This window comes from Triticum urartu, chromosome 7 (genome assembly GCF_003073215.2).
Source record: "Triticum urartu cultivar G1812 chromosome 7, Tu2.1, whole genome shotgun sequence".
NCBI classification, from domain to species: domain Eukaryota; kingdom Viridiplantae; phylum Streptophyta; class Magnoliopsida; order Poales; family Poaceae; genus Triticum; species Triticum urartu.
The window spans coordinates 124,585,993-124,605,497 of NC_053028.1; the positions used below are offsets into that span (position 1 = coordinate 124,585,993).

Here is a 19,505-nt window from a genome sequence, read left to right on the forward strand (position 1 = left end):
AGATGCAAAGTTGATAATGATAGTGCAACATATTTGTGGCACTGCCGTTTAAGTCATATTAGTGTAAAGCGCATGAAGAAACTCCATGCAGATGGACTTTTGAAATCACTTGATTATGAATCATTTGATACTTTCGAACCATGCCTCATAGGCAAGATGACTAAGACTCCATTCTCCGGAACAATGGAGCGAGCCAATGACTTATTGAAGATAATACATACCGATGTATGCAATCCGATGAGTGTTGAGGCACGCGGTGGGTATCGTTATTTTCTGACCTTCACAAATGATTTGAGCATATATAGGTATATCTACTTAATGAAATACAAGTATGTAACATTTGAAAAGTTCATAGAATTTTAGAGTGAAGTGAAGAATCATCGTAACAAGAAAGAAAGTTTCTACGATCTGATCGCGAAAGCGAATATTTGAGTTACGAGTTTGGCCTTCATTTAAATAATATGAAATAGTTTCACAACTCACACCACCTGGAACACCACAACGTAATGGTGTGTCTGAACGTCGTAACCGTACTTTATTCGATATGGTGTGGTCTATGATGTCTCTTACCGATTTACCACTATCGTTTTGGGTTCTACATTAGAGACAGTTGCATTCACGTTAAATAGGGCATTATCTAAATTCATTAAGACGACACCGTATGAACTATGGTTTGATAAGAAAACATAAGCTGTCGTTTCTTAAAGTTTGGGCTGCGACACTTATGTCAAAAGGCTTCAGCCTGATAAACTCTAACCCAAATCAGAGAAGTGCATCTTCATAGGATACCCTAAGCAAACAATTGGATACACCTTCATATATATATATATATATATATGGGGGGGGCGCCCCTAGGACACACCAGACAATTGCCGAGCCATGTGCGGCGCCCCCCTCCACCCTTTACACCCTCGGTCATATTTTCGTAGTGCTTAGGCGAAGCCCTGCGAGGATCACTCATCTACTAACTAGACGTTTTGCTGGATCAAGAAGGCGAGGGACGTCACCGAGCTGAACGTGTGCTGAACGCGGAGGTGCCCTGCGTTCGGTACTTGATCGGTTGAAGCGCGAAGAAGTTCGACAACATCAACCGCATTGAGAAACGCTTCCGCTTACGGTCTACGAGGGTACGTAGACACATTCTCCCCTCATTACTATGTATCTCTATGGATAGATCATTGCATGTGTGTAGATTTTTTTTTATTTTCTCATGTAATGTTTCCCAACATGGCGGAAATCGTACAAGACGCTCCAGCATACTCAGCCCAATATGCAACCCAATTGTGTGACGATGAAGGAGGATCAACAAACCATGCGATCGCCCAAAGAGGCTTGGTTTGCCCATTTTCATCTTTTTTTCTTTTTATATGTCATTTCTTTACAAAATGTTAGCGTATTCAGCAAATATTCGAAAAGTTAAATAAATGTTCTCATTTTCAGACTCTATTCATTTTTTAATATTTTATTCAGAAATTCTAAAATTTGTTCAGGATTTAAAAATATATTATAAAATTTATTTATTTTTTAAAAAAATACATTTTCCCAATGTTAGTAATTTCCTCAAAAATTATTAAAAAAAACCCGTTTCCAATTTTTTTCAAATTGAAGAAATCCTCATCTTCTCAAATTTTGTTGGCACATTACAAATGCTTAGAATTTCAAAATATTTGTGTTTTTAGAAATATTCATAAGCTTCATGTTTTGAAATTTTGTTCATTTTTTCCTGAAAATTTTAGTACACAAAAATTATAGAAATTGCAAATTGGTTCATGTTTTCAAAAACATTTCATTTCATTTAAAAAATAGAAACTAAAAAAAGACTAAAAACCAGGCGGTACAGTGCCAAACATTACGGCGGACCTTAATTAAGTAGCCGTCAGTTGCTACAGTACCTTTGTTATGTGGGCCGGCCCAACACGAAGCGCGCTGTCGTCACGCGCCCAAGGATGCATGAGGGTTACCGGAGCGATTAGTGGGCGCCGCACGTAAAGTCTCTGGTGTGGCGCCGCTACGTAGCAGCGTCCGAACTTCAAGCCTCCCTTTCCCCTTCCTCGCCCCAGCCGCCATCAGCAGACCGATCTAGCCCCTTACCACCCGGCACAGTCCCTATGGCAACCAACGCAGGCCACCATGCATGGCTCCTTACTGTTGCCAAAGGCTACATCGACGACCGGTCCAACGAGAGGACCGCCACAGGCTTCACGAGTAAGGGCCTGAGCATCAAGGCGTCCTTTTCCCCCAACCACCCGCCACAACCATCCAAGCTGTGGGTGCACTGCCCAGAGGCCGCGTTCGTTGAAACCCCCCGTGTCCTCTACATCGTCGGCGACCTAATCCTCTCTCGGGTCGCCATCTCCTCCGGTCATGTCCCAGCAAAAAAAGTCTTGTGCCCGCTGGATAGCGATTATTTCGTCTACCAAGTTGACCCCAATTTGGGAGAGCTCACGCTCATCACCGACATGGCCAGCAAACATTTCTAGCAAACATCTAAAGAGTCCGACGTCTATCGCCCTCCAATCATCGCAAACGTCTTTTTACCGGAGCCGGTATGTACCGGTGCTAAATCCACCCTTGAATTTTTGGAGATAGACGCACACTGTCTACATGCATACTAGTATTCCTTTGTATTCTATTGAACAACACCATATATGAAATGTCTTGTCAACTCTTGTGAGCACTTTTTGTCAGTACGATGCATGCATGGCTCAGGCATACTCTCCTCTGACTCCCATAACAAAGGTACCATTTAAGTTTCATTTGACATTTTCAACCGTTCATATTTCTTAAACCAAAATTACTTATGTGAAATATTTTATATATTTGATCTCCGGGTGTCAAGACCTTTAGAACAAGATAAATTTTGGATACATTTCAAATACATTTAATTTTCAACATTTCAATTAACTTACTTCACTCTATGTTATGTGTGAAACTGCTTATTTCAAAGTTTGAAACTGATATTTGTGAAATGAGTGAAATATCTCTACTCCTAATGAACGAGTTGGTGAATCGTCTCCGCGGTTTATTTTCGCAGGGTTTTTTTCGTCTCTCCTCTCACCACCCCCTCCCACCCTGGTCTGCGGTTTATTTTCGCTGATTTTTTTTCATGTCTCCTCCCACCACCCCCTCCCACCCTGGTTCATCGGTTTATTTTTCTCTCCACTCTTTACTACAACCAGAACTTTCCTAATGTATAGCAATCACGGATCTAACTTCCTTAAATTATGCAAATCAATCTATTCCTTTTATTGGTTCAATTTGTCTTAGGAAGCAAATATCAAATTTTCAGGAAACAAATAATACATTTTAATCTAACTTCCTTAAATTATGCAAATCAATCGATTCCTTTTATTGGTTCAATTTGTCTTAGGAAACAAATAACAGATTTTCAAAAAACAAATAATACATTTTAATCTAACTTTCCTAACGTATCTAAATCAATCGATTTCTCTTATTAGTGAAATTTGTTTTAGAAAACAAATAACAGACACGTCATAACTTTCCTCCCAATAAATAGTTTCTTAACATTTACAAACTTTCCTAATCAGACACGTCACAAACGGACAGGTACTGATATCACGTTACCAAACAATAAAACCCCATTTGCATAGAAATCAGTTCAAAAATTCTAACTTTCCTAAATTTTTACCTTTCCTTGATAATAACCAATATTTCCTATGTTTTCCACCTATTGAAGGAAATCACCCCTCCATCGATATTAGCATTTTTTTGAACTGAGATCTTCGGGTTATGATTTTTTTTTTTGCGATTCTTTCCAATTGTGATCTCTCCTTCCACTATGGCTCCTTCTCGCATAAACACCTCCACCACAGCCAGGTGACACCGCCCCAGACCTCCTGCCTCTCCACACCTTCTCCGCCACCTCCTTCTCGTACTCCATTAACAATCCCTCTACCACATTTGTCCACGGCGGTATCGAGGGCATGGCGCAGCAGCGTACCAGCGGTAGAGCAGTGCATAGCAGCAGGAAGCAACACACAGCAGGCGAGGCGAGCGGCCGACGTTGGAGGGCAGAGATGCGGCCGGCGTGGCTGAGGGGGCGGCCGACAGAAGATGGCCACGACTGGAGGCGGCGCAAGGCAGGGGCGCGACAGCGGGGAGAGCGAATGGATATGCGGCAGCAGACGGGGCGAGCGCAGCCAGCGAGAGTGTGGCGCGCGGCCAGGGTGTGTGTCGCGCGGGGCACGGTGGTGCGGTGGTTGCAGCGAGCACGAAGGCAGCGGCGGGTGCGACCGACACGGTGTAGCACGGGCGTGGGCATGGAGAGGGAGTGGCCCCGCAAGCGCGGAAGAAGAGCGGCAGGCTCGGGCATGGGCGTGCATAGGAGCGGGCATGTGCCACGTGGTCAATCCGAGGAGCCAGGTGGCTACCCCTGCAATGGCCATGGCGGACGGCGGTTCTCGGCCACAGCGAAATACCTAACGAGAGCAAACGAGAGGGGAAACAGGGGAAAGGCAAGAGGAGGTCATGGCGGTGTCAATGGCGCCCTAGGGGAAGACATGGGAGCTCAGGGCGGCGCGGATCGAACGGCAATGTCACGGTGGCCCAAGGTTGAGGAAGACGGCAGCGATGTCGATGCAGGGGTGCTGGACTTGATCTCGTTGGCGCAGACGAAGTAGCGAAGGCGTTCGGAGCTCCTCGACAAGCTCCTAGCCCGCAGGGAGGGCAGTGGCCATGTGGACGGGGTCGGTCATGGTGGCCGTGGCGTCTGACTTCGTCCAGATCGACGGGATCAAGCGAGCGAGCAGGAGAAGTGGATTTGGGAGGGGGCGTCGAGGAGGAGTGAGGCCATGGGGGCAGGGAAGGAAGGGCGTCACCCTTATCCATTCCCCGTCGATGCCAGTGAGGTGGTCGAGCGGGAGCCCGGCTCTGTAGCGACGCGGCTCGGGGAACAGGAGAAGACGACCGCACGAGGACTGGACCGCTGAGCCGGTTCGGTGGCAAGGCCCGGGGGCAGGGCGAATCCCCTTTTACATCGTCCTTTTGGTTTTTCAATGTATTCTAATATGTTCTCCTTTTTAACACCGTTTTCTATTTATTCTTATCAACTAAATGATCTCTACTCCTAATGTCTCAGTTGGTAGTCTTCGTTTCGGGTTTATTTTCGTCCCACCTCCCGAGTGAGGGAGAGGGGGAGAGAGTGTGAGGAAGAGGGAGGGAGAGGGTGTGTGAGTGAGAATTTGATGGTAAAAAAGGTCGTCAATGTCACTTAATATGTATGAGAATATTAAATGTAATATTAACATAATTGATATTGAACTTTTAAACTTAATGTGGCCCCGTTGCAACGCACGGGCGTTCTTCTAGTATCTTTTATAAATGAGTGAAATCGTTTACTAATATTAGTGGAATTAGTGTAACTAGAAAAAGAAGTGACAATATTTGTTTTAAATGAGTGAAATACATGTTTGAAATCCATCCGTGAAATATATTCAGAAATGAGTGCAATTAGTTTTTTAAGAGCGAAATATGTTTTAATAAATGCGTGAAATATGTTTTTTGTATAATTAAATCATATATTGAAATGAGTGAAATATATCTTTTGTAAATGAGTGTAATGCCTTTCCTAAATGGAGTGAAATCGATTTTTTAGAAATCTGTTTTTTGCATTGAGTGAAATCAATTTTGAAATATGTTTTCTTAACTTAGTGAAATATGTTTTCTCAACTAAGTGAAATTATTTTTCTGAAATGAGTGACATCAGTTTCCTCGGATGAGTGAAATTGGTTTTTTGAACATAAAGAGATGAGTGTGTTTTGAAATGATTGAAATCAGCTTTCTGAAATGAATGAAACTGTTTTTTTTAAACGACTAAAATCTATGTTTTATCAACTTAGTGAAATATGTTTTCTCAACAGAGTGAAATTATTTTTCTGAAATGAGTGACATCGGTTTCTTCAGATGAGTGGAATTGTTTTTTTGAACATAAAGAGATGAGTGTGTTTTGAAATGATTGAAACCGGCTTTCAGAAATGAATGAAACTGTTTTTTAAACGACTAAAATCTATGTTTTCTCAACTTAGTGAAATATGTTTTCTCAACAGAGTGGAATTATTTTTCTGAAATGAGTGACATCTGTTTCTTCAGATGAGTGAAATTGGTTTTTTGAATATAAAGAAATGAGTTTTTTAAAAATGATTGAAATCGGCTTCAGGAAATGAGTGAAAACAAGTTTTTGAATTGACTAAAATATGTGTTTTCTAATGTGTGAAATAGGCATTTTACAACGAGTGAAATCCATTTTTAAATGATTGAAATCCTTTTTTTAATGTGAAACTGATTGACACAGTAAAATTCAAACTAGTCATAATGTTTCCAAAACCGGTCTTGTTTTAAAGGTCATGTCATTGTGAATTCAAATATACAAAAAAATTCACAAACGGAAATTTGGTTCATAAGTTATTTAGCATTCAAAATATACAAAATGCAACAATTTTGCATGGGGAGAGAGAACACATGGGGTCGTCCTTTTCTTCTGACTCACTCTCTTTCATAGCTAAAGCTGCCATAAATCTCACTCCACTGTTTGTATTGCATAGTAAATTAAAGAGTCAATTGCACCGTTGGTGTTACAACTTAGCGCGAAAAATCAGTTAGTGCTAAAACTTGCGGCATACATTGAACTGGTGCCACAATTTGGCTTTGACGTACATATACGGTGCAAATCACGTTTCTATACGAACAAAGTGCTGATTAGGCACGCCAACATGACATGAGGCCTGCTGTCAATGACTAGACGGCAAAGTGGACGTGTCGCCTGCTATTTTGAAAAAAACCTCGAATTTTGTTTGTCACAAAAAATAGTATGCCACAGCCGTAAGGGACTAAGTGTCCACTTGTCAGCTTCGCACAAAAAAATGAAAAATTGCTACGCGCGAGGGACTCAAACAGCCAACCTGTAGATAACAGCAGCGCAAGGCTAACCACCTGACTCTCAGGCATTTTATGTAATAACTGGATGCTGGTCCTATATATTCTTTGACTATTAAGCGGGTTGCAGTCCCTACATCCCATTTTGTGCCTTTTTCTTCAGAAATTTATAGAATATATGTAAACTATAATACCATGTTATAAATAATATATATAATAAATTACATTATAAAATAACCATGTATGGGTTTAGCATTTATCCATATCATAAATTATGAATTACAAAGTTGTTCATGTAATAATTTGCATATTGAATAAGAACATATATTCAATAAATTCTTATATAAGTTTAAAATTGTTCACATTTTTAGCAAAATATTAATGTAATATCAAAATATATTCATGCTTTAAGTAAGTGTTTATGTTTTTATACATTTTAATAAATGCTTATATAACTTAGAAAATGTTCATAGTTAAAAAAATTCATGTAGTGTATAAAAGTGTTCCTGCTTTAAGAAAGTTTTTTATTTTCCTATATATTTTAAATTCTTAAATAAGTTTTCAAATATTCACAGTTTTAACAAAATATTCAAGTAGTATATAAAAGTGTTCATGCTTTAAAAAATATATATTCAATATAATGTAAAAATAGTTGGTTGGGATTAGAAGCAGCGACATGTACTCCCTCCATTCTTAAATATAAGTCTTTTTAGACATTTTAAATGGACTACAACATACGGATGTATGTAGACATATTTTAAAGTGTAGATTCACTTATTTTGCTCCGTATGTAGTTATTTGTTGGAATCTCTAGAAAAACTTATATTTAGGAACGGAGAGAGTAGTCATCATGTGTGAGTGGCCACCACACCACCCAGCTGCGTTGCTTTTTTTAGGAATTTATAAAAAATATTTTTTTAATAAATCCTAATATTAGTTTAGAATGTTCATAATTTAAAGAAAAATATCTAGTATATAAAAGTGTTCATTGCTATTTTTGAATTTATTTTATTTTAACACACAATTACAAAGAATGGTTATATGAGTTTCGTATCGTTTAACCACAAGGAATGATGTTTGGTGTATTGGTTGGCTGGCGGCACAGGGCGACAATTTTTGCACAATACTAGCCTCCATCTATGAGAAAAATATGGGCCATACTAAGAGCTTTTTCATGAAATAAAATACAAGTTCTTTTTTCACAAAATAGTAGGCACACGTCCAGTCGCTGACAGCGGCCTCCATGCCACGTTGGTGCGCCTAATCAGCACCGTGTTTGTGTAGAAACATGATTTGCGTCGTATATGCATGCCAAAGTCAAATTATAGTACCAGTTCAATGTATTTCATAAGTTTTAGTACTAAACTGACTTTTCGTGACAAGTTGTGGCACCAGTGGTGTAATTGACTTTAAATTATTTTTACTTTATACACAAAAGTTGGCACGAATCTCAGAGGAAGAAAGTGAACGGGCGATGTTCCATCGGTAGGTACCGGCTCCGGTAGAAAAACTATTTTGCTCCAAGCACCCTTAGAGCATCTCTGGCAGACCCCGCATCCTGTCGGCCCGCAAAACGCGTTTGCAGTTCGTGAAAAACGATTTTGCAGGCTGGCGCGGACTCCGCATAACAGACACGTAAAAAAGAATATTGGCGTATATTCTTTCCCGTGTCTTTTTCTTCCTTTCGCCTGTGTTCATAGTCAGCTCCCGTCGTCCATGGTAGTCGCCGAATCGATCCAGGAGCCAGCTCCTCTGTTGCCGGATGGATCCGGGAGCTAGCTAGCTATTCCATGGCCGGCTGGATCGAGGAGCTTGCTAGCTACTCCCTCAACGTTCGTGGCCGGATGGATCGAGGACCTTACTAGCTAGCTAGCGTTCGTAGCCAGATGCATCAGGAGCTTGTTAGCTAGCTCGTTCATGGCCGGGTAGCTGCTCGAGTTTGTAGCCACTGCTCCTGCGATCTACTTCGCAGGCCGACGCTGCAGCAGCGGTAAACGGCGAGTTCCATGGCGGAAGGTCATCGGAACACATGTGCGCATCGCGGAATTTCCTTATCGCGTAGTGTTGACTGGTTTACAGTTCCTCTTATATTTTGCCTTCAAATATGTAAAATTAAGGATGGATCTTCAAGTGCCAGAGTTAAAAGCATCACGAGTCCTACAACTTGCATCAAATGTGTTGGTTTGGTCCTAGAACTTGTATTTTGCAAATTTGGTCCTGACGAATCACATAGCGCCATATGGACGTGTGGGTGCCGACCCGGTCAGCGCACGGCATTTTGCAAAGAGGCCCCTGCTTTTCGTCTGAATCAACCCGCACTACATGTTGCTTCTATGGTAAGTTTCTTATCAGCCCATAACTGTCACTTAGTAAACGGTAGTCACTTCTCTGCTCACTGCGTGGTGTGACACATTGTAGTTGCTGCAAAGAGTGAATGACATGGTTACCTTAATAGATGTGCATCAGTGATACATTACAAATGCGGAAATTTAGAGGAGCGGATCCGTGGTCACTAAAAAATGCGACCCACCACTCATGACACCTACAACTAGTAGGAGTAATTAGCAAGGTTTGGTTAATACAATTCTATCCAATATTTTAATACTCAACTACGCGTGTTGGGCTGAGACACATGGTTACAATCACAGTAACCCCAGTGATCTGTCTTTTTTTTGCAGGGACCCACCGATCTGTCACGCACACTGATACACTACAACACGAACTACTAAACTTTGACCTTAAATTTTATTACCATACAGAAATTATATGCCATAAAAATTATATTGATAGATTCATATTTAAAGTAGTTTTCGATGATATTATTTTTTATTACATGTGAATTATATCTTGCTAGCTAAATCTGTATTCAAATATTGACCCAAAATATGAGAGGGTGCTAATAAACCAAGATAGAGTTAGTAGTAAATAATTATCATTAGACGCGAATACGCTTTTGTTCAAGCTCGAATATCTCCCAGCGCGACCCCAAATCCAATCCTCTCCCTAAAATGGGCCAAAAGAGGCCTAACTTGAGCATCATAAGTACCAGGTCTTCACAAGCTGATATTTTGCATTTGACTTAATTAGCTACAAAATTGTCGCCCTTTTAAAAATAAAAGTACCACATAGTCAGGATTTCAAAATACATATGCATGGAAAACAAATAGAAATAGACGTGTCTATATGATAAAATTTGCCACAAACATATACTTTTTTCATATATTTATATCTCTCTAACACAATTTTTTTAGCTATGCTCTAAAATAAATAAACTACCACAAAAATTTCCATGTCTAGATGATAAATGTTGCCACAAAACATGTAAAACTCATTTCATATATTTATATATATCTAACACCAAATAGCTCCCATGTTACAAAAAAAGTACAAGTACTGCATATCTATGGTTTCACGTACGTAGTTAACACATGTAAGTTGTCATGCTCTAAATAACAAAATTGTCATGCGTTAATTGATGAATTCACCATACTATAAATAATAAACCTACCACGCATACATGATTGCAAAATTTTAGGGATAACATATAAAAGTGGATGTGATTCTAAATTCAAAATGGATCACATGTATAGGAACTTCATACGTATGGATACACACCAAAAAAGCATTTGTATTGTTTTGCCATGGCGACATAATTTAAGCTGACATGGCATCAAATTTTAAGTTTCCATGGTGTACACAATAAATTTGCCATGATCAAATAGAAAAAAAATAACTACACACAAAAAATTGTCATTGTACAATACAAAGGTGAACATGGTTACACACACACACACACACACATGTGAATAGTAATTTACACAAAAATAATAGAATGTTATAAAAAAATGAAAATTGTGATGTATCAAACCTAGTCGACTATTCTACTCATGTGTGAAGTTAAGGAAAGTATTAAATCCCATGGTATTGTTGGTGAAAAAAATACAATTGGGACAACACTATTCATCAACAGTGTCTTTTTGGGGTAAACAAAACAGTGTTTTTTTTATATAGCTTCGATTTTCTCTTTTTGCCTAGATTACCACCGTTGTGATTTATTGGTGAAACTTCATACGCGAGTATACCGGTTGACTATGCATATTACAAAAAAAAAAGTGTTCTTTTGTTTTTTTTTTCTAGTTTTTTCTTCTTCTGAACTTATTATTCAATAAGGGGCACGTATGGAACCATGTTCACAAAATCCGCATCTTGGCAAATATTCATTTATAAAACATATGTGAAGTATCGATGGCAATCTTTCATTTTGAAAACATATACAAAGTAATAAACAGTTGCCATGGAAATATTAATTTTTGAAACATATGCCTCTAATAATAGTTGCAATGGAAAAATTCGTTTCAAGACCTATCTTGTAACATATACTTCCTTTGTCCGGAAATACTTTTCAGAGAAATAGATGTATATAGACATATTTCAATTTTAGACACATCTATTTTTATCCATTTCTTTAACAAGTATTTTCAGACGGAGGGGGTAATTGCCATGGCAAGAACCATTGGATCGTATCATTTTTGAGAGATTTGATGATCCGTGATGAAGTTGTGCGAAGAACAAGAAAATGGTATATTCTTGGCTCACCCAACGCAAGCGACTGGGCATGCCATATTTGTGCCTAACAAATTGTGAGCCTCTTTTTCGCAGGGACGGATCTGCGTGCTGCTCCTCGCTAGCTGTCAATCGGAAGCATATTCAGGGAAACATTATTTAATTAGTTCGCATGCAAACAAAGAAAATAGATATACGAGATACTAAAGCTACTCACTCTGACCGCTGCATGCTGCTCCTCCGTAGCTATCCCGTCACGTTAGCGGTCTGCCAAATGACACAAAGTTAATTGCACAAAAGTATCACAATTGGGGCATTACATGTAGATTGATATCACTTTTCGTAATTTTTACATGTCAGTACCAAGTTTAGGGCTAGCTGTTATAAAAAATCTAAATCATGTATAAATACGTATTGATAGTGTATCTGACTGACGGGGCCCACCTGTCGGGTGCCTATGTGGCAGTTTTTTTTGTAGAAAACCCCCTAGCTTTGTATGTAATCACATAAATGCCCATTATTTCGCGGTAAAAAAGGCTGCTGAGAGGGTTTTTTTTCGTTCACAAGTTTTTCACGGACTAGTTTGAAAGTTCCCGGCGTATTGAACAAACAAAGTATAAAACGAAAAATCATGCGCCAGAAGGATTCAAACCGGGATCTGCGGTTCTGCAACTAAGCGAGCTAGCCAAGACGCCAGGGCTTCCCCCACGACGGTGTGCAGGCGATACCTCTTTTATAATGGTTCGAAACGTTCGGCCGGCAGTTGGGCTTAGCTGAGTCGGTACTAAAATTCCACAAAAAATATGACGGATCGAGGAATCGAACTCGAGACCAGACGATCGAAAGGAACAGTTCTTTGCCAGTCGATCTAATGAGTGTAAATGTTATTTTTGGCCGCGCGAACATTTAAGAACTAAATGCAACGCTAGACAAAAGAAGTCAAAATTTAGACTGTTGTACATTTTTTTAATATAATTTGAACATTTTTGTAATGTACAATGAACAAATTTTAATTACACATTAAAATTTTCTGAAATATACTGAACAATAATTAAATACACATTGAACATTTTCTGTGATATACGCTGAACCATTTTTACATATACATTGAACATTTTTTAATGTATGTTGAACAACTTTTTGTTACACCTTGAACATTTTTGTGATATACACGAAACTATATTGATATACACATTGAACATTTTTGTGATCTATACTGATTTTTTTTTAATTATGAGCACATTTTTTAAAATGTGAACAAAATTTGAAAACCGTGAACAGTTTCGAAATCATGATCAAAATTTGGGATTTCAAAACATTTTCTTGAAAACAAAGTAAAAAAATAAAACGAAAAAGTATAAAATAAAATAAACAGAAACAAAAACAGCAAAACAAAACAAGGGAAAAAGAAAAAAAGAAAGAAACAGGAAAACCCGTTAAAAGAAAAAAAACTGGTTGAGGGACACTAGTGGGCCGGCCCGTACGCGATAGTGGCTTGTGCGTAGAGTTCCGCCTGGAACTCATCAACGGCTTCGCTGTGGCGTTGTGTGTAGCGGGCGCAGCGCTTCGACCACTGGTCGCGGGTTCGAATCATGGCGCGCGTTATTTTTTGTTTCTGTTATTTGTTTGTTCAATTCGCCGGAAACTTTCAAACTAGTATGTGGAAAACTTGCGAACCAAAAAAAACCCCTCTCAGAAGCCTTTTTCTCGCGAAATAGTGGGTATTTATGTGATTAAATATAAAGCTAGGGGGTTTTCTGTAAAAAAAACTGCCACATAGGCACCTGATAGGGAGGACCCTTCGGTCAGATACACTCTCAATACGTGTTTATACGCGATTTAGACCTTTTTGTAACGGCTCGCTCCAAACTTGATATTGACACGTAAAAATTACGAAAAGTGATACCAATCTGTATGTAATGCCTTAATTATGATACTTCTGTACAATTAACTCAATGACACACCATCAAATCTCCCCTATCGCATAGCTTCCCATTACCACTCTAGAAACCTACCAAGCCTCTCTGCAAAATGGCACGCGCTGACCGGGTCGGCACCCATGCGTCCACATGGCATTATGTGATTCGTCAGGACCAAATTTGCACATTTGATGCAAGTTCTGAGACTGGGTAGGGTCAAAATGCAAGTTCTAGGACTAAACCATCACATTCGATGCAAGTTGTAGGACTCCTGATGCTTTTAACTCTTACGGGTTTTATCGCTTTTGCAGGATCTATTCAGGATTTTTTTGACATCACGAAACTGAAAATGCGGATTTTTACGGATTTGATCACTTTTGCGGGTCTGCCAGAGATGCTCTTAGGTCCGTCGGCGAGCAATCAACTCGTCCATTAGCCGCCCAACATCGCCGTACGACGACCCGGCGTTGCCCACTGCCATCCTAGCTTTGACACCGAGCTCCCTGGCCTTGCTCCGTATCGCCTCGCCCTCCTCGCCGTCGCCCATCACCGTCCCGATGGATCCAGCGACCACCTCGGCGCGCACCACGCCATGATGGGTCTCCATGAACGACGCGTAGTCGCAGGCGCCGACGCTGGCCCCGACCTGGAGCACCTCCACGACGAGCTTCTCGTTGAAGAACTGGTCGCCGAACCGCGGCCACGTGACCATCGGCACGCCGGCGCTGACGGCCTCCAGCGTAGAGTTCCAGCCGCAGTGCGTCAAGAACGCGCCGACGGCCGGGTGGCTCAGGATGAGCGTTTGCGGCGCCCAGCCGCGGATGATGAAGCCGCGCCCGCCCGGCGGCGCCATAAGCTCGGCGAAGCCTTCGGGCATCCACTCCGGTTGTGCATCGGTGTCGGCGTCTGCTCCTGCGCCTGCGTGGCTGATGACCCACATGAAGTTCTTGCCTGAGAGGTCGAGGCCGCCGGCGAGCTCGCGCAGCTCGGCCGGCGAGAAACTGGACAGCGTGCCGAAGGAGACGTACACCACCGAGCCGGTCGGCTTCGTGTCGAGCCACCGCAGGCAGCCGGCGCCGTCAGACGAGAGCTCGCTGGTGGCGCCTTTGGTCGCGCCCATGTCTCCGCCGGCTGGCGCGACCGGCCCAACGAGCCATACGCGGCGGCCGAGCGTCGTGCGGTAGTGCTCGACGTAGTCCGGCTCCAGCTCGTGGAAGCTGTTGAACACCTCGCCGTAGCTCCTCTGGTCCTCGGCGTTCACGCGCTGGAAGAAGGCAAAACTCTCCGGCCGCTTGGAGGGGTCCACCATCTGGCTCCGTAACATGTCGACGCGGTGCGGCAGCCCCGGTAGGGAGACGACGGCGTCGGGGCAAGACGCCAGCGGGTTGTTGCGCAGCATGCTGTCGGTGCAGGCCCGCGCGAACATGCTGGTGCCGAGGAACGCCAGCCGCGGGACGCCGTGCTCCGCCGCGGCGTCGACGGACCACTGGAAGTGGCTGTCGGCGACGACGGCGTCAGGGCATTCGCCGGCAAAGAACTGCTCGAAGGGCCCGCGGAACCGCTGGATCGCGTGAAAGAACTTGTCGCGGTCGGCGTCGCCGGTAAGGCCCGTGGCGTTCTCCACGCCCGGCGGGAGCCCAACGTCAGGGAAGGGCACGACGGAGATCTGGATCGCCGGTGGGGATGGGGAATCCGCAGTTCCACGGCGAGCGTCGTTGGCACGGTCGACGGCCGGGCGGATGGTGGCAGCGTTGACCGGCGTGGTGAGGATTGTGCACTTGGCGCCGCGAGTCGCCAAGAGCGCGGCCATGTCAGCGATCGGGATGAGGTGGCCCGGAGAGGGAAACGGGAAGAAGAGGATGTGCAGCGGCCGCTGCTCATCGTCGCCGGCCATGGCTGCGTGCCGGCCTACAGTGACCACAGACCACAGTTAACCACCACTCTCACCTGACTCTGACTTGGCCGAGTGAGTGTTTGCCACGAGTTGAAATCGTCAAGCTTGTGCTGCATGTTGAGGTGCGAAATGAGGCCATTATAGCAAGAGAAACCGTGGCCAGCAAGTAGCAATTAAGTTTTTTTTTTTTGCGGGGGAAGCAATTAAGTTAGTATAGTGTTAACTTTAGCAACTAGCAATAAGTTATTAAGTTATAGTGGTAGCTTTGTTCATATGGTTTACCGCTTTCTCTAGCTGACGAGGACGAGAATCCGGTCGGGCGGCCATTTTTGCTTTCTATATATGCGCATGACAGGGAGTACTAAACACTACACAGGAATGTAAAGTGTTCCCTGTGTATGCCATTATCACATGTTTTAGTATTCTCCAAACGCCGTGAGTTGCAAGACAGTTATGCATGTTGTGTTTGGTTTGGGAATTGAGTGAAATAGATTGATGTGATTACATTCCATTAGATGCACAGGCCAGGGTCATCCTCCTTTTCTAGAAAAAACATTCTATTAGAATTGGTTGGTCTCGATTGGTGTTTGGTTAGAAACAATTGCGCTCCTTTGGATGTTTGCATTCGGAGCCTTGGCATTGCATTGGGTTGAGTACCAATATTTTTGTTTGGATGTTTAGATATTCAGACCACAGACTTGATATTGAGGTTGAACTATTGAGTGCCAAATGATATAAGGAGGTCATCGGAGAGAGAGATGAGAGGGACTGCTACCTGCTTCATGAGTGGCCTCTAGGGACGGATGTTGACCTCCGGCCAGCCCCAGAATGACCAGTCCAGGAAGAGGACTTCGAGTGAGGTGTCGTCCTTGCCGTATCTGAAAAGCGATGGCACGACGGCGGTGTCTGGGTAGCCGGCCGTCGAGGTGCAAGGCGAGGCCTCAGGTAGACGATACGTCTCCCTCGTATCTACTTTTCCAAACATTTTTGCCCTTATTTTTGACTCTAACTTGTATGATTTGAATGGAACTAACCCGAACTGACGCATTTTCAGCAGAATTGCCATGGTGTTATTTTTGTGCAGAAATAAAAGTTCTCAGAATGACCTGAAAATCAACAGAGAATTATTTTGAAATATATAAAAAATACTAGAAGGAAGATTCACGTCAGGGGGGCCTCCACCTGTCCACGAGGGTGGGGGCGCGCCCTACCCCCTGGGCGCGCACCCTGATGCTCCACTGACCTCAACCCTGACTCCATATATTCACTTTCGGGGAGAGAAAAATCAGGGAGAAGGATTCATCGCGTTTTACGATACAGAGCCGCCGCCAAGCCCTAAACTCTCTCGGGGGGGGGGGGGGCTGATCTGAAGTCCATTCGGGGCTCCAGAGAGGGGAATCTGTCGCCATCATCATCATTAACCTTCCTCCATCACCAATTTCATGATGCTCACCGCCGTGCGTGAGTAATTCCATCGCAGGCTTGCTGGACGGTGATGGGTTGGATGAGATTTATCATGTAATCGAGTTAGTTTTGTTAGGGTTTGATCCCTAGTATCCACTATGTTCTGAGATTGATGTTGCTATGACTTTGCTATGCTTAATGCTTGTCACTAGGGCCCGAGTGCCATAATTTCAGATATGAACCTATTATGTTTTCATCAATATATGAGAGTTCTTGATCCTATCTTGCAAGTCTATAGTCACCTACTATGTGTTATGATCCGGCAACCCCAAAGTGACAATAATCGGGACCACTCCCGGTGATGACCGTAGTTTGAGGAGTTCATGTATTCACTATGTGTTAATGCTTTGGTCTGGTACTCTATTAAAAGGAGGCCTTAATATTCCTTAGTTTCCAATAGGACCCCGCTGCCACGGGAGGGTAGGACAAAAGATGTCATGCAAGTTCTTTTTCATAAGCACGTATGACTATATTCGGAATACATGCCTACATTACATTGATGAACTGGAGCCAGTTTTGTGTCACCCTATGTTATGACTGTTACATGATGAACCGCATCCGGCATAATTCTCTATCACCGAACCATTGCTTACGAGCTTTCCATATATTGTTCTTCGCTTATTTACTTTTCCGTTACTATTGTTATCATCACTACAAAACACCAAAAATATTACTTTTGCTACCGTTACCTTTTATCACCTTTACCACTACTATCATATTACTTAGCTACTAAACACTTTGCTGTAGATATTAAGTTTCCAGGTGTGGTTGAATTGACAACTCGGCTGCTAATACTTGAGAATATTCTTTGGCTCCCCTTGTGTCGAATCAATAAATTTGGGTTGAATACTCTACCCTCGAAAACTGTTGCGATCCCCTATACTTGTGGGTTATCAAGACTATTTTCTGGCGCCGTTGTCGGGGAGCATAGCTCTATTCTTCGAGTCACTTGGGATTTATATCTGCTTATCATTATGAAGAAGTTGAAAGATCCAAGAACCAATATTTATCCCTCAACTACGAGGGGAGGTAAGGAACTGCCATCTAGCTCTGCACTTGATTCACCTTCTGTTTTGAGTAAACTTGCGACACCTAAACCTACTTCTGCTATTAATTCTTATATGCCGCATGTTATTGATGATGTCACTTCTGTTATGCATGATGCTTATGATGAAACTACTTCTATGCTTGATACTACTGTGCCACTTTGTGAATTTCTTGATGAACAACTTGCTAGGGCTAGAGAGAATGAAATTATTGAAACTGATAATATTGATGAAAGTGATGATGAAGATTCTCCCCCTAGATATGAATTACCTGTTGTGCCTGAGGGCTATGTTATGGATGAAGAAACTGCTAGAGATTTTCTTACTTGCAATGATAGGAGTGATCTTAAGAAATTATTAGCTAAGCTGAAATAAAAAACTCTAAATGGTAGAATGAAATATGATCCTGCTTATGCTACTTCACCTATCTTTGTTACTGATAAGGATTATGATTTCTTTGTCGACTCTAATATAATTACTTTGGTTGAATCTGATCCTTTCTATGGCTATGAATCTGAAACTGTTGTGGCACATCTTACTAAATTAAATGATATAGCCACCCTGTTCACTAATAATGAGAAAACTCACTATTATTACATCCTTAAATTATTTCCGTTCTCATTAAAGGATGATGCTAAGATATGGTTTAATTCTCTTGATCCTGGTTGTGTGCGTAGTCCCCAGGATATGATTTATTACTTCTCTGATAAATATTTCCCCGCTCATAAGAAACAAGCTGCTTTAAGGGAAATATATAATTTTGTGCAAATTGAAGAAGAGAGTCTCCCACAAACTTGGGGGAGGCTTCTCCAATTACTTAATGCTTTGCCTGATCATCCTCTTAAGAAAAATGAAATACTTGATATCTTTTATAATGGACTAAACGATACTTCCAGAGACCACATGTATAGTTGTGCTGGTTGTGTTTTCAGGGAAATAACACTAGACGAAGCTGAAATTCTATTGAATAATATGTTGACTAATGAAAATAACTGGACACTTCCTGATCCAATTCCTGAACCAACTCCTAAGCCAACTCCGAAGAAAAGGGGTATTCTATTTCTCAGTCCTGAAGATATGCAAGAGGCAAAGAAATGTATGAAAGAAAAAGGTATTAAAGCTGAAGATGTTAAGAATTTACCTCCTATTGATGAAATACATGGTCTTAATTTGCCGCCTCTTGAAGAAATACATGGTCTTGATAACCCGACACAGGTAGTAAAGGTAAATTCTCTCTATAGATATGATAAAGCTAAAATCCCTCCTACTAAGTTTGCTAGCCAATGCTTAGATGAGTTTGACAACTTTATGGTTAAGCAAGAAGATTTTAATGCTTATGTTGGTAGACAATTGAAACATAATGCTTATATGATTGAACACTTGAGTGATTATATGGCTAATGTTAAAGGTTAACTAAAACTTATTAGTAAACATGCTTCTATGGTTACCACTCAAGTAGAACAAGTACTCAAAGCTCAGAATGATTTGCTCAATGAATTAAATAGTAAGAAAAAGGATAATGCTGTTAGAGTTATGACTTGAGGTGGTAAAATGAATCAGGAACCTTTGTATCCTGAGGGCCATCCTAAGAGAATTGAGCAAGATTCTCAGAGAACTAATATTGATGCACCTAGTCCTTCTAAAAGGAAGAAAAAGAAAAATGATAGGACTTTGCATGCTTCTAGTGAACCTGTTGATGACACACCTGAGAATCCCAATGATATTTCT

At 41.8% G+C, this 19,505-nt stretch overlaps 1 protein-coding gene across 1 annotated transcript; it reads right to left on the bottom strand.

Moving 5' to 3' along the window:
- Positions 1-13,352: 13,352 nt before the first annotated feature.
- LOC125521744 (scopoletin glucosyltransferase-like) lies at positions 13,353-15,416 on the bottom strand. Its single transcript, XM_048686810.1, has one exon. It carries the CDS (start codon positions 15,265-15,267, stop codon positions 13,774-13,776), a length of 1,494 nt encoding a protein of 497 aa, XP_048542767.1. The 5' UTR covers positions 15,268-15,416; the 3' UTR covers positions 13,353-13,773.
- Between the last annotated feature and the right edge of the window lie 4,089 nt (positions 15,417-19,505).

Bases quoted from the DNA above. Each gene is read 5' to 3' on its own strand.
- LOC125521744 (XM_048686810.1), bottom strand. From the start codon at position 15,267: ATGGCCGGCGACGATGAGCAGCGGCCGCTGCACATCCTCTTCTTCCCG.